This window comes from Anas platyrhynchos, chromosome 1, assembly GCF_047663525.1.
Source record: "Anas platyrhynchos isolate ZD024472 breed Pekin duck chromosome 1, IASCAAS_PekinDuck_T2T, whole genome shotgun sequence".
Taxonomy (NCBI): Eukaryota; Metazoa; Chordata; class Aves; order Anseriformes; family Anatidae; genus Anas; species Anas platyrhynchos.
The window spans coordinates 63,639,588-63,654,781 of NC_092587.1; the positions used below are offsets into that span (position 1 = coordinate 63,639,588).

Consider the following 15,194-nt stretch of genomic DNA (forward strand, 5'->3'; position numbering starts at 1 on the left):
TACAAGACAGCTTTATTATCCTGCACATGGTTGAGCCCTTCAGCAGGTCCTGGACCCTCTCCTCTCATACTGTGTCTCAGAGGCTGATCCACTTTAGTCTCTGAGCAACGAGGGTCTTCTCACACCTCTACTGTCTTGTCTCCCTTAACCTTGCCAGGGTTGTCACCAGCTAAAACTCTGGTTGCAATCTCTTCCCCAGCTTTCTGCTCCACTGGAGGAGGCTCAACCTTGACCGAAGCCCCCAGAAATGAGCCCTCTTTCCTTATGAGTCTATGACTCCATAATGCTGAGCAATTAGATCAAACCTGAAAATGAAACCAGACACTGTTGCTTTACAAAAAGGTAGCACAACTGCTTTTATGGCATCTGTCTTTACAGCTTTATAACTGTTTCACTGCACCTGAAGGTGGAGAAAGGTGACAGGACACCATTCTCCAGTTTGGGAGCGGTGGAGCAGTTATAGATGGCAAATGCCTTTTTTTGCAACTTGGAGGACTTTACCAATGGTGAGAATATCTTTTAGTGGTATAGTAAAGACTGTGTATCATCCCACACTAGTTTGTTGGCCAACTAGTTCTCTGGAGCACCAGAGAGAGAAATGCACCTTCTGTTTCCTACAATGGCAGTGTGTGAGTTGGGAGGGAAAGACTCTCCCATCCTAATCTTTCCAAGCCTAGCCTTGATGACCTCTGAATCTCAGCATTAAATATTCCAGAGTAGTTTAATTTAAATATATATATATATATTCAATGGACATCTAATATGAACAAAGTAGCCTTTCCACACTAATTAACATAGAAGTTGCAAGGACTACTGAACCAGATGCCATAGGCACGCACTATGCAAAGATATCATCTGAGCCCAGAGAGCCTTTTCCATGCAAAAAACATTTCTCTCAAGGCATCACTGCAGAATGGGCTGTTCAATGAGGTGCAACATCAGTGTTTACTCTCCTGTGCCATTCTGACTTGCTTTTGTTGCCCACAGTGCCTGTCATCAAAACCTCAGAGAGGGAGACTGGAGGATCTGCTAAAAAACGTCCCAGGTTCACGTAAAAACTTTTTTTAATTTTCTTAAACCATCTTCCTATCCAACCCCCATTTGGCTCAGAGGAAACATTGTACTGACTCCAGCTTGATTTGGAAAAACTCCAGTAACAGCGCAGGGGACAGGAATTTGGTAGTCCTGGGCTGAACAACAGCTGAGTCAGTAATCCACTGGTGACAGTTCACAGCACCTTGGGAAAGAAGGGCCTTTGTGACATGGCCCGCAGGGAAAAGATGCTTAAAGGAGGGGGAATGGGCTAAGAAAAATTGGTGACAGTCTGTTATTCCCTTCCTACTTCCCAGTTACATTTTATTGTTATGAGAAAAAATAATGTTTAACCACACAATGATTTTATTGCATTGTTATTATGAAAGGGGTAGTGACACAAGAAAGAAAGAAAAAAAATGGGGAAGAGGAACAGATTCTTCCTGGGAATAAATTTCCCTTCTGTGGTTTGACAACCAGGAGCGCTGCTCCTCAGGAAGAGGCGTTAGTGTCCTTCTTCCCATCCTCTGCGAAAATCCTTCCCTTCAGCTGTGGTTATCTGGTCCCCTTCATTGCTTCTGGAGCCAACTGAGTTGCACTGACACAATAAAACTCTATGTTTCCCTCATAACCACAGGGCAGCCAGCACAGTGAGAGGAGCTGGCGGGAGATAAGTGCCCTGGAGATGGAAGCAAGCTCCCAGGTGCCAGGAAGGCAGTACCAGGCTTTGGCAAGTATACCAGCACCACCAGAGCCTTTCTTCCTCCACAGCAAGGGCCCAAGAGAGGTTGGGGTGGCAGACAGGGTGGGAAAGGAACTGATGTAGAAGGAGGTTGCTGCTGGCTTTCTGAACCCTCAAAAATTTCTGGTCATTTCAGGAGATAATCTGTGTGTCTAAATGCCCAAGAGCCTTGAAGAGTTACTGGGAGGGCTCCCCTCCTAAAAAACCAATCTGTCATCCAAAGCTGGGAGAGCTGCTTTGAGAGCCAGCACCCAGTGGGGAGCTGGATTCACCTCCCAGCGCTGCTCAGCTCCTGGCTTTGGCAGGAGCCAACTTGCTGGAGGAGCCACTAAGGGACTGCATATGGGGGCACAAAACGTGTAGGAGAAATAGATCCGGACACGAGTGTGTCTTGCAGTGCCCACAGACCAAGGACAACTGATGCATGCTGTGAACTTACCGCCGCCGTTCTTGTAGCAGAGGTAGGGGAACCTCCACACGTTGCCCAGACCAATGATCTCCCCGGCCACAGACAGCACAAACTCCATTTTGCTGCTCCACTGGCCTCGCTCTTCCATTTGCTCTTTTTTTATCTCTTCGGGAGCTGCAACGGCCCCATTGGGCCCTGCCTCCTTTGCTGCAGCTCTTGTCATGGCTCTGTGGGACAAAAGAGAAATAGTGCATGGGATGCAGGGAGCTGCTGTGGGACCTGCTGGTGGGAGGAAGAGGGAGGGGACCAGCAACCATGATGGATCTGTTCCTACTATCACTGTGGGGTTCCAAAAAGGGCACAGGACAAAAATCCTGTGTTGAAGGGACAGGGGAAGGGTCTCTGGTCTTCCCCGTGTGTGTTATACAGCAACTGCCTCTGAACTGGCTCCTGGAGTGGCTGCAGAGGGCAGGACAGGAATGTTAAGGATTAATAGCCTGACTAAGAACGGGTGACTTATCATCTTATTTCAGCACATTGCCAGAAGTGCTGTCTTCAGACCGCTGGCCACCACATTACATGACAGTGCAGCCTGCCACCTGAGCAAAATGCACGTGTGCTTATTTGACCTGAGCTACTTTTGGTAACAGGAACAAGCAACAAATATCCAACTCCTTGCCCAGTCCTGCAATAAAAAAAAAAAGAAACAACACCCCTGAGATTAGCAAAAAGGCCCTCATACTTGCGAGATAATTCTGGTCTGGGCAGGGATGTACTAAGCTTAGACCATTTGTGGAGGTCTTCAGCAGACGTTTAGATGGAGAGCTCAGTGATACGGTTTAGTGGAGGACTGGTTAGTGTTAGGTCAGAGGTTGGGCTCGATGATCTTGGAGGTCTCTTCCAACCTAGGTGATTCTGTGCTTCTGTGACAAGCTCAGTTCCTGCAATGAAAAGGTTAGTAGGGAAAAGCCCAGATGTGGAAGCACGGAGCAAATCCTCTGTCTGAGGAGCACACTGAATGTGGCTGGGCCTGCGAGGTGCTTCCTGTGCATGAGGAAGACATTCCCCAGCCTATATTGAACCACGAATTACACTTCACGTCATCCTAACTAAGCAAGTTAGTGGTTGCCAGTTGCAAGATATAATTTTGTATCATATAAAGAGTCCTTTTAATTGGCTAGTCAATCTAAATCTAGCCAAAACTCACTCAGGCCAGACCAAAACTTCTTGTTGACAACATTTTACATTGATCTGCTGAAGCCAAAGTGTAAGGACAGGAAGTTCCCTTTGACTCAGCTACAAGAATACCCCTCAAAAGCTTGCTCTAATGAGCTATGTGATGTAAGGATGCACGCGAGAGTCCAGCTGGAAAGCACAGACCTAGCACAACGAGGATAGATGATGAACGGTGCCAGGGAGCTCCGAACTGTAGCTGCCTCTGGCTGGTGGCATCGCCGAGCAGCAGTTAGCCTTTGGAGGGCTGACTTCTGTCAGCAAGGGATAGATGTTCCCATGCTGGGATTAGGAAGCTACACTGGAAATAAATCTCTCCAAAGCAGCAACATCCCTGTTAAAGACTTCCATTGCCACCAGCTGCCAGTGCAAGGAAACCAGGGCTTTGTCTCTTCACATTAGCTTGCTGTTGGTTTGATAGGTATTCTAATAGCACATCTATTGCTTCCTCTGCGCGTCCTAAGGGGACATCCCCATTACCAGGGAGCAGCAGGGACAAGAATCTGCGTCACTCACACTGCTTAACCCTTCCTCTGCCCCGGGTCTCCTTGGGACCACTGCAGCGAGCTCTGCCCCAGGAGAATTCCTGGCATGGGTCTAGGGGTAGCTCTGCCCAGAGACTGAATGATCAATACCTCACCATGCTTGACTTCCTCCATGTTATAGGACCTCTGAACTTATGCAACAATCTTTGGCACCCTCAGATGGGACTAGGACACCATTCTCTCCCTCCAAAGGGGCCACATTTGCACTTGCTCCACACCAGACAACATCGTTATCAGCATCTCATTTGTGTCTGGAAGGTGCTGGGTGCAAATGAAATGATTTTCTAAATGCTAACGCGCTGGATATATCAGGCCCTGGGGCAGAGAAAGACACTTGCACATGAAAAGACCACTTTCAGTAAATGTTCACAGCAAAGCAAGCAGCTTTTGGCAGAAGGTGTGCTTCCTGCCTGTCATCCAAGCACAGAAAAGAAACCAGACCTCACACTGCAATACACCAATTGCTCTCTAAGTGCCCAGTTCTTTGTTTCCCCCTCTCCCTTAGTGCTGATGACCCCATCCTATTCCCTTTAACAGCAGCAGCACGTTTCCATAGGCTCTGAGCACAGGTGGCTGAATCTCACGCAAGGCATTAACATTGCCTTCAGTAAGAGGAGCTGCGGCAAGAGCAGGGGAGCATAAAGCATGGAGGAGGGCAGCCAGGGGTCAATGAAAACCATTTTCCTGGCTATAAAGGTGCATGTTCTAAAAAAGAAAAAAAGAAACAGAAAGGTTCTGTTCCTCTGTTAAATCTAAAAGACTTTTTTTTAGACTTATTTCCAATAAAATGTTATATATAGGGCACTACTATCGCAGGCACCACCGCTTCAAGAGCCAAACGTAGATGCACCGAGGCGCTAAGGGAGCAACCTCCCTTCTTTCCCCAGCCCTTTATGGTCCATACACCAGAAAGCTCCTATCTACAGGTATGGCCTGCACTGCCCCAATCCCACCAGGTCCTACAGCACATGTGGATCTGCACTTGAGTGAGATGCTGGGTCAGCCCTCTGGCCTCTAGCCCCACATTTAAAGAGGTCTGGGCATGAGCACCAAATGCTGCCTGGTGCAGAGCTCGCAGGGCATCAACAGCTCCCCAGCACGGCGATGCTCTCGGCCCCAGCTTTGCCCCCTCCAGTCGGCTTTCCTGCCGGGCTGGGTGGGGAGGTGGAAGGACCAGGTCCTGCTGCCAGTCTTTTCTCAGCCCCTGCAAGGAGCCCGCCTGCTGCACGGCCTGCCAGCTGGCTAATCAGTTCATTCAGATGCTGCAGCACAGCCTCCTCGTCTCTGAGAGGAGCAGAGCTCCACGCGCTGTCAAATGGGAGAGAAAAAATAACTCGTACTTAATGAAACGTGTTTGATCTGTCACAGTCCTTGGCACGTTCCAATTTGCTGCAGTCCAGGGCACATTATCAAGCACAATGGTGCTTAAGTCTGGGCTTATTGAGGATGTCATGAGAAGCTGACAGGAGAGGACTTAGCTAATTCTCTGCTTTTATTCTTTTAATGCAAGGAGGATCCAAGAGCCAGCCTATTTCTGCTAATATTTGTGTTTTTCCTGTTTTTGTCTTAGGCCTGTCGCACACGGGGCAGAGGGAGAGCACGCTCAGACCTCCTCTCACCCATCCCAGGCAGCGAGTGCCTCGGGATGTCTGGAGCAGGGCTGGGACTCTGTGCCCAGCCTGGGCTCCACACCAGGCCAACACAAAGCCAGAAGCTTGGGCACTGGCTGGGAAAACACAGACCGGAGAGGGAGATCCTGTGCTGGTGGATTTATGTTCCTATTTTAAACTGTGTACAGGTGGTAGATTAAACCAGAGCCTAAAATCTGGGCGCTTTGTGGCATGAGCTCCAGCTTCTCCCCTCCCAGGCAAAGCAGGACACAGCATTACACCTCTCCATTATCTCCCTCCTCTGCATTGCCCGCTGTTTCTCTGAGAAAGCCTATTCACACACCTCCTGCCTCTTTTCCTGAATGTCTGCTCCTACTGTGCTCCTGCCCTATACGTTCTCAGGCCAGATGGGGACTCAAATAACTTCTTGTTTCCAGCTAGGAACAATCTGAATCTCCCGCAGCAGCCCAGCCACCCACCGTGTTACATCCTCCCCAACACGCAGGCATTTTCATCTCCCTTTCGATTCTCTTGTCCTTAACACACAACTTTGGAGAAAAAAACTTTGCCTCTCACTGCCTGCCTGTGATTTTACTGCTCTCCCTTTACCAAAATTTGGAGAAAAATCCTCTTAATTCTCAGCCTATTTTTTCCTCTGCTATAAAGCTCTTCCCATGGCTAAAATGCCATCCTGCCCCTCTCCTGGACCCATTCAGCCACCACCTCCATCTTCTGTCCTCAGCTCTCTCACACCTCACCAATTTCTTTCAGAGGTGCCTTGCTTTATTTTCATCCCTCAGTGCTTTGAGGAGCCTTTTTCCAGGCCTGGAGTACCCCTGGCAGACGTGACCTGTCCTCTTCCCACAGAGGAGAGAGGGCTTCCCTTCCACTCATAGCAACAGGCTTGGTGCATGCAGGCAGCCCATTTTTTTCTCCACAAGATTTAATGCTGCAAAAATAAGAACTCACCTGGATTCCCCCAGGCACTGAAAAAAAGGCAGGCAGCATGCAGGCAGTCACAAACAAGTCCCTTCCTCAGTAGCTGACAGAGGTAGCCCTGTCTGTCCATGGTCACAAGTTTTGGGCCGTGTTGTCCTGCACCTACCAGCATGGGATCCATCAGGTATGGCCACCCAAGGCAAGCAAGGCCAAAGACACACCTGAAGCGCTGTGGATGCTCATCTCTTCAGTGCAACATGCCAAAAGCATGACGCAGGAGATCAACATTTATTGGCTTCCCTTGGGAGCAGGCTATCATTAAAGGGAGGAGGCAGGAACTGGAAAGAGAGAAGAATGAAAGTGTCCTTTGAAAGCAAAATGTGGTGGCACCTCAACCACTCCTAGGGCAAGAAGGGCTTATTGAGGACTGCTCATATGAGATGAGGAACAAGAGAAAGAAGCTGCTTGGGTTTCTGTTGCAGGAGAAAGAAGCCATCAGAGATTCTCCTGAAGCTTTTCTTCCCCCAAGCCTAGTGCCATCACACAGGAGCTCCTACCGCTGGGTAGCTAACACCGTCTGTTTGACCTCTTCTGCTCTTTTATCTCAAGGCAAATGAGAGGAGGAAGATCTTATGTGCAAACAATGAAACAGCAATTGAGACATTGCTAAAAAGCACTAGATAACGCTTACCAGATGACACACAACTTAAAGCACCTTTGGACACTCGTAGGGGTTGCCTGAGCTGCAGGAGGAGGAATTGCAGGCGGTGCTGCAGACAGCTGCATTGCATTTGTGCTTCTTGGGTTTGTTGTGGAACAAGCAGCAGCCAAGCGCAGAAACTGCAGTCTGAGGTGGGGAGGGAGGAATCAGAAAGAAGGAAGGCTAGGTTGTGTTACACAAGGAGGAGCAGGAGGACGCAGAAAATACACTGGTTGCACGATATGAGCTGGCAGCTGGTCAGCAGCTGAAAGCCTGCATCGCATTTTGATGGCAGGAGGAGGGAGCAGGGACAGAAAGTCAGGGCTCTGTGAGGAGCAGCAGAGCCAGGGCACAGCTGAGGGAACAAACCCAGCTGGATTAGTGCATGAGGGCTGCTGCTGGAGTAGGTCATATCTGCAAGACGGACAGGAAAATATTAGCAGTAAGTGCTTCACAGACAGTCTGAGAGCAGCGACATGAATAGGGACAGCTGCTCCCAAACCCAGACACTGCTGGGGCACCGCTCACTGCAGCTGCAAGAAGGAGAAGGGCAAGGAAAGGAGTAGCAAGAGAAAAACCGATCAGCTCCAGGACAGCAGTCAGAATTAAAATGCCTTCCTTTCCGAGCTTTTGAAAGCTAGCTGCCTTCTTTACACCTTTTAATCAACTTGCAGGTTGCGTGGGCTACGGGGCGTTCTCAAAGCATCTGTTCATCAAGGTTCACGGGGCATGGGAGGCTGCCACAAGGCTCAGACCCTGCTTCCAGTCCCTCCAGTGTGAAACCAGGGCCACGCTCCTGCATTTGGCGAGTTTGCTGCTTACTGACACCGGCAAGAGTGAGATGAGGAGCGACTGCGGGTATGCTAACAACACGTACATCCGTGATGCAAGCTGCGAGGAGTACGAGCATCGTCCTTCACAGAGCACAAGCACAGCCCCAGATCGGGAAGCACAAAATGTCTCCTGCCCGGCCCTCTGTTACCAGAGCAGGAGAGCCTGCCCAGCACCCAGCAGAGGCTGGACCTGTTGCCCGCATCCCATCCCTTGCTAAAAGCAGCATAGGCTGTTGTTCTCCCTGCTGGCTTAGTCTCCCGGTGTCCATGGTTCACTGTCCCTGCTGTAGAGGACAGATATAGAGGTTGTTTTGTACGTAGCCTAGAAAAAAATCAAGACTAACCAGTGAAGTCCATAAATAGGATGTAAACATGCTCAGAAACCATTCTCTGCCTTCACACTGAATCAAATACACCTGAGACCTTTGCTTAGCTTATACCTTGACCGTACCCACTGCCCTGTAGCACAAGACCCCATAGTATGCAACCAGAGCAGGATCAGGGGCAGGGGGCAGTGACCTGTTGTGCAGGCTGGGGGGGACCCCACAGGCATAGGACACAGTCCTGGGCAATGGAAATGGAGCCCTGCAGCCACCTCACTGGGGCTGCAAATTTGGGGAGCATGCCCAAATGCAGTTGTGCATGAAAACCCTAACCTCTGCACCACCGAAAATCTGAGCCTTGTAGACTCAAGTTAGGCACAACACACAAAATCAGGGCAGGCAGAGAGGAGGTTGCTGACTATGACTGTGAGGACTCTGTGCCCTGCTGCCAGCAGTGCCTGCGGCAGTGCATGTGCATGTGCATCCCACCCACCCAGTGCCACGGCATCCTGCGCCTGCAAGAGGAGATGTGCCTGATCCTCACCGCAGGGCACCGCACCTTTCCTGTGGGCTTGGTGCCCTGCCTGGGAGCACTGGCAGGCAGGGACAAGGCACGGGATTCATCAACCAGCCCTCGGCGAGGACTGCATCTGTGCCCGTGAGTCCAGCAATGCTGGGCTCTTGCAGAGCTGCAGAGGTCAGGTCCAAAGTTCAGCCTCTCCTATCAGCGGCTGTCAAAGAGGAAGAAGCGGGGCAATAACATTTCCAATAACATTGCATGAAAGCCCTGATTAGCAGTGATTACTTTAAAAGCACTGTTGATTTAAGGAGATGTGGGTCAGGCGTTACGAAACCCCCTTGCGCTCTGCCTGGGTTTGTTCACAAATACACCCACCGATGCCCAGAGTTTAGCACATGCACAGACTGTGCCTTCTCCATGCCCTCCCTTTCTTCACCCCAAACCAGGAACAGACGTGGGGACACCCTGAGCAGGAAGAACCAGCACCTCACTGCCGAACACACCTCTAGGAACCACAGCCCCAAATCCATGTGCCAGCAGAGGGCCAGCACCTCTGCAGGGCAGCATGGGGGGAGAGGGCGTCTCTGTTTCCTGCTTGCCCTAGCACCTTTCCTCCCATATTTACCCGCACCCAGCCATCGCTGCCCTCCATCCCCATCTCTACCCCTCTCTCTTCTCAGCTGAGGACTCCTCTTGCTCTGCTGCAGCCTCCAGTGCCTCTTCCCTGTGCTGCTCCAAGCTGGTTATTTCTCACCCTCTCACCCTTTGCATGGTGCTGGAAGCTCTCCCCCGGCAGGGTTGGACAGGAGACACCAACACAGCCACCAGACCTGCACCCAGCTCACCTGCACCCGGCGAGCTCTGCCGGGCAAGCCCGTCCTGTCCCACCGGCGTCCAGGCAGGGAATCCAGCAGGAGCCAAAGAGATACAGCAAGAGTTAAGGCCAAAACTCCCCTCTCTCCTCCTCCCGTCCCTCCCCTTCCACCAGCTCCCCCAGCACACTGCCACCCGGCTGGCAGGTGGGTGGCAGGGCGGTAGCAAGGGAGGTGCAGCGGGGAGGGAGAACTTTCTCCCCGGCTCCCTTACCACATACCTCCCCAGCCCTTGAACTGTGGCCCCAACAGGGAAGCAAGAATAGAAAGCAGCCATAGTCGGGCAGGGCAAAGGCCCCAGGTTCACAAAGCTCAGCCGCAGCCACCCGTGGGTGGCTCTGGGGCCTTGGAGAGGTGGCAGCGGGGCGCTGTGCCCCAACAGACCCCACAGCAGGACGCCGGCTCCGCATCCATCTCAGTGCTTCTCGTGAGCAGTGCCAGCAGCAGGCACTCTGGGTTTGCTGCTTTTCTCAGGACAGTTCGGCTTGGTTTTGTCTTTTGGTTTGCCTGCCAACGTGCCTGCCAAATTCCTATTGACGTGCTCGTGTACCCACGCAGTCAAATGGGAGCAGCGTGCAGGATCGAAGATAGGACGTGTCCACCACATGATCCGGTCTTCTCACCCGTGTCAGCACTCACCAGATGAATATCCTCTGGTCACCTGAGAGCTGACAGCAGCCCTCACCACCATGGGGTGGGGGCAGGAGGTTTACATGCCTGCCTTTTCCACAGAGGTTGTGTGTCATCTTGTCTCTCGGTAAAACCCTTCCTAGGTGCCAAAAGCCAGTGAATCACGTCATATTGGAGCAATACTGGATTGCCCCAGGGACATAACGTGCCTGAGACATGCAGGGAGCGCTATGGGAGCCACCCTCGTGCCTGGCAGGATCCTTGGGACAAAGGGCCCGGCCTTGCAATGGGGCTGTGGGGCAAAAACCTCCCCTTCTGCTCTGGTCTCCGAGCCCCTGCTGCTGGGGAGCACGAGGAGGGCTCAGGGCGAGCTCTGCGGGATGTCCCCAGGGCTGGGGGCTTGGTGACATCCTAGGCCCAGCCCTGAGGCCACGGTCCTGCTGGGGCATGTGGAGTCTCTTCATGGACAGCCGCATGAAGACACAGAAAGATGGCCCCCGTCTCTGGGGCTAAACTTTCCAAACATGTCATGTTTCAAAGCCCTGGTTTCCACCTTCCACTTGGGCTGTTTGAGTGGGTTGGGACTGCCCTGGTCCCTGTTGATGAAGGACGGTGCCACTGCCCGTCCTGTCACAGAGCACTGGCGGCAGCCAGGGCAGCTGGGAAGAGGGGCAGGAGAGGTTATCCTGATATGAAGAGGGGATTGAGATAAGCCTAGGTAAGCAGAGCTGACCTGAAAACCTGATTTATGACTCTGAAGTATTTCACAAGAACATCGCAGCTTTTTGCAAGCTGTAGATGGGAATGACCTGTGGCATTCAGGCAAAAGAAGAAGAAAGCCAACCTAAATGAAAACATTATCCATCAATGGGTGAAAATCATTTTTCATCAGGAAAAAAAAAAAAAAGCTCCTATTTCCAATTCTCAGCCCAGAGAGTACCAGAAGTTACAAACACTCGGAGTTTCTCCCTAGGCTATAATTCGTCGTATTTTAAACCCTGCTATGGACATGAGGCAACCTTATCCTGCCATGGCAGCCTCTGCTTGAGGACTTGCCCCGGTGTCACAGCCCAGATCAAAGAGCAGAAATCACCTTCTGACCAGCTCGGCTGGGGGGGTACAAGCCCAGGAGAGGACAAGGGAAGGGTGACAGGCTCCCTGGTGAGCTGTTGCCATGTTTGCTGGCAGCCCCAGCCCCAGCCAGGTACTCTGGGCTGCACTGCTGTGAAGGGTCTCTACATTGGGGACCCCCAAGGAAGGCAGCTGGCAGAGCAGATGGGTCTCTCCAGGTCACATCATCCTCCTCCACCATGGTCAAGGGCAGAGGACACATCCTACACCCCAGCAAATGTCTCCCCCTTCTCACCCTGCTCACTGCCGGCTGGCTGGCAGTGCACCCTCGCCTCCCTTCTCTTGCCCTTTGAGGACAAAGCATGGTGCAGACCTGGCTTCCACCTCACTGGGCCTCCAGCCAGAGAAGCCACCACTGTCCTTGCTCATCCACAATGATCCAACCTTTTGGCACCTTTGCTAATGAAACTGAAGAAACGCCGCCTCCCCCGCGGACAGAGAGCAGCTGCTTGTTTAATCAGGAATTTGCCTTGCCGGCTGAATGCTATATTTTTAGAGGAGTTTCCCCTAGGCATTCTTATAATTTATTTTTTATGTTTATGGTTAATTTCTGCTTAAGTAAGCCTGCAACTTCCTACAACAATTCCAGCGTAACTAATCGCAAGTGAACATAACCAAAGTAACGAGTGCTAATGAGGCCCTACAGAACCGTAATGGGCTCCGCAGCCACAGCACCGCCACAGCACAGGGCCCCACAGTGCCTTTCTCAGTGCCACCTACTATCTATGAACTCTCCCAAGGGCTCAGGAGAAGGGTTTTCGAAGGCCTTTGGAAGCACGTGAAGGGAGAGACATCCCCTTATTCCACAGCACCCATGGCAAGGGAGAAGACAAGGCAAGGGCAAATGGCTCAGGAGCTCAGAGTTGGCAACAGCAGTGGGGAGGATTAGAGATGTGAGGGTGATGTCCATGGTCTAGCAGCCTCTCTGAGTCTAACACCAGTGCTTGCTGGTGATCGGAGGCCAAGGAGGACGATGGAAAACCTCAGGCAGAGGACCCAGGTGCAGGCTCGCTTGCTCCTGCTTGTCCTCCCTGCCTCCTCCAGGCAGCCAAACCTGCCGGTGCTGGGCGCACACTGTGACAGCAAACACCTCGGATTGTCACAAGGATGCGAAGGACACGGTCGGGCTGTGGGGACAGAGGAGGGCATGTAACTCTGGACAGGTCAGGTGGAGAAAGAGGGCAACCGAGTCGCTGCTAATATCTCAGAGGCAACAGCTTCCCCTGTGCTTCTTCGTGCTCCTGCCGAGCACTTGCCTTATCAGCGCCGTGCAGATCCCCTCACAGCAGGCTGCTAACCACATTAACAGACAAGGGCTCAGCCAAGCACCCTGCTCCGAGGGATACGCTCATTTGCACTGGCCTGTAGGCCACATTTAGCAGATTATCTGGGGATGTCTGCTTCACAGGATTAAGTATTTCCCATATTAAGATGTTAATCTTACTCTGCTCTCTCCGTGTGCACACCATGCCCTGTCTTCACCCCACACATCCACCTTCCCTGTCACCTGAGTATCCAATATAACTCACACTGCACGATTCTTCAGTAGCCACAGAAAAACTGCCTTATACACAGCCCATGGCTAATGGATAAGGATCCCTCAGGGCATCCGTTTGAACCCTTGGGGAGATCTAAGATTCAGGCTGCTTCCCACGGGATCAGATGCATCCTGGTCCATGGAGGACAGCAGCATCACCAGTACCTCTTCACCTGATCAGGGGGCTGAGATGCTTCCCCAGGCACCACTGATACAAGCACTGCAGTGGGAAAAGCAGAGCCTGCTTTTCATGGCCAGATGGACCCTGGCGGTCTTTCCAAGCACTAATGGCCCCCGGCAGAATCTCAGGGACTCCTTTATTTCTATGTCCTTTCTCATTTGAAACCAAAACCTCTTGCCACAGACTGCAAGAGGGTGTGTACTGAATGCAACATAAACTCATTTCACTATATTCCAAATCACCAAGAATCACCATATTCACCAAAATTCCAGGCACCATAAATTGGTGAGTGGTAGGTTGTGCTGCTGTGATCTAACCACGGAGTCTTTAAAAAAGTGCTGTGAAAAATACCGTATCTGGAAGTTTCAAGTCTACTCATTTCAGATTTAATCCATCAGCCTGCTCAGCGAGTAATGCAGAATATACTGAGTCGTATTTCAAGCCAGGCATCACAGGTTCCAATATTTCATCCCGAACTCCTATCACAAATAAGAATATCCAACAAAACCTTTGGTTTTCTTGCTTATCTGACCTGCCTAGCTCATCCAAAGCTTTACAGCAATTAGGTCATTTAGGAACACAGGCTTCAGAGGTTTCCTGGCTCATACATAACCAGATCAATAAACCACATGCCCAATTCATTGGACACCAAACTATTTTGAAACAAAGCAAGTCACAAGCCTTTCAGCAGGCTCCCACTTTGCCTAAAAGCAGCCGAGCAGGCTTTCTACCTCAGCTATATTCTGGAGAGAGCTGTGGACAATTTTATGTTAGGTTTAATTTACTTTCCCAGTGGGACAAACCTCTTATGGATGTTACTGGAAAATGAAAGCATAATTTCGTTTGAAATTAGAATGACACGTATAAAAATATCTGTTGCTGGAGCTTCTAATATGATTCACACAGAAAGCCAACAGAAAAAAATATCTTCTGCATTAAACTCCATTCATTTGTTTCTACCAGTCATTTCTACCAGCCAGCAGCGTATGCAAGTGTAATGGCTCCATCCCCCATCACACTGCAGGTCTCTTCCAAAAGGGCTTTTTCCTGGGTTTCTAAATGATTCCTGACCCTCAGCTCGCAGATGAGCACCAACCTGTAGGTCCTTAGGAGGCTAAAGCCGTCTGTGCCACAGCTGGGAGGAGCGTGGTCCCTGTGGGAGGGAGCTGACTGCAGAGCATCAGCTTGGAAAATGTCGACAGGCAGCAGGGATTGAAGGGCCCCCATCATCATGGCCCAGGGGAAAATCCCCCCTTGGTCCTACCACTGGTGAACTGCCTGCCACCAGCCATGCAGGAGGAGCCCAAGAGCCACCCAGCTCAGAGGATTTCCTGATCTTCTCTGGAGGCCGGTCTCTGAGACAGATTTGGGGTTTTTGCCAATTGCTGGCTGTGGTCAATCGTCATCTTTGCAGAAGGGCAGGGAAGAAATCCCCCAGAGCACAGGAATCAGCACTACCTCCCACAGACAACTAACTATATGCTGGCTGTGTGTGGAAGGCAAGAGCTGACACTGTGCCAAAGGAAAGAGTCTCCTCCAACTCTTCCTGCACCCTTTCCTGCAGAAACCCATATACCACCTACACCTTGTGCTTGCCCAGGAGCCCCATGGCCCCAGCCCCATCAGGCAGGGAGCTGAAGCATCTCCTCTTCCTCAGCTCCTCGCAGCAAAGAGTGGGTGATATGGAGACCCGGCCACCTCTCCTAGTGCCACCAGCCTGCCCGAGGAGGGACGGAGCCTGGCACCTCGCTGCTCCGCTGCCAGCAGTAGGTGAAGTCCTGGGGCCACCTGGTGGCTAATTGCGTGGACTGTTTTAATTCCTCTCCCCGTGATGGGTGCTCCACGCAGCTCCAGAAGACCGGGCCATACCTGTGGTGCCCACCAGTGTCCATGGATCCTCTGGAAAGACGAGCTCTGCTCACTCACTCAGCTCTTCCTAGGCTCCGGCTTCCTCAGG

At 51.5% G+C, this 15,194-nt stretch overlaps 1 protein-coding gene across 2 annotated transcripts in view; it reads right to left on the reverse strand.

Annotated features, from left to right (window-relative positions):
• LOC101793562 (sodium- and chloride-dependent betaine transporter) overlaps nt 1–10,225 on the reverse strand; it is a 32,260-nt gene extending 22,035 nt beyond the window's left edge. Inside the window, exons 1-3 of one of the 2 annotated variants that reach the window (XM_038173460.2) lie at nt 9,732–10,225; nt 2,926–3,124; nt 2,214–2,410 (exon numbers count right to left, since the gene is read on the reverse strand). In XM_038173460.2, the coding sequence (XP_038029388.1) occupies nt 2,214–2,406 (193 nt within the window). In that variant the 5' untranslated portion in view covers nt 2,407–2,410; nt 2,926–3,124; nt 9,732–10,225. The remainder of the gene's footprint in view (nt 1–2,213; nt 2,411–2,925; nt 3,125–9,731) is intronic. The other variant, XM_005011462.6, reaches the window with a different exon arrangement.
• Nucleotides 10,226–15,194: the final 4,969 nt, after the last annotated feature.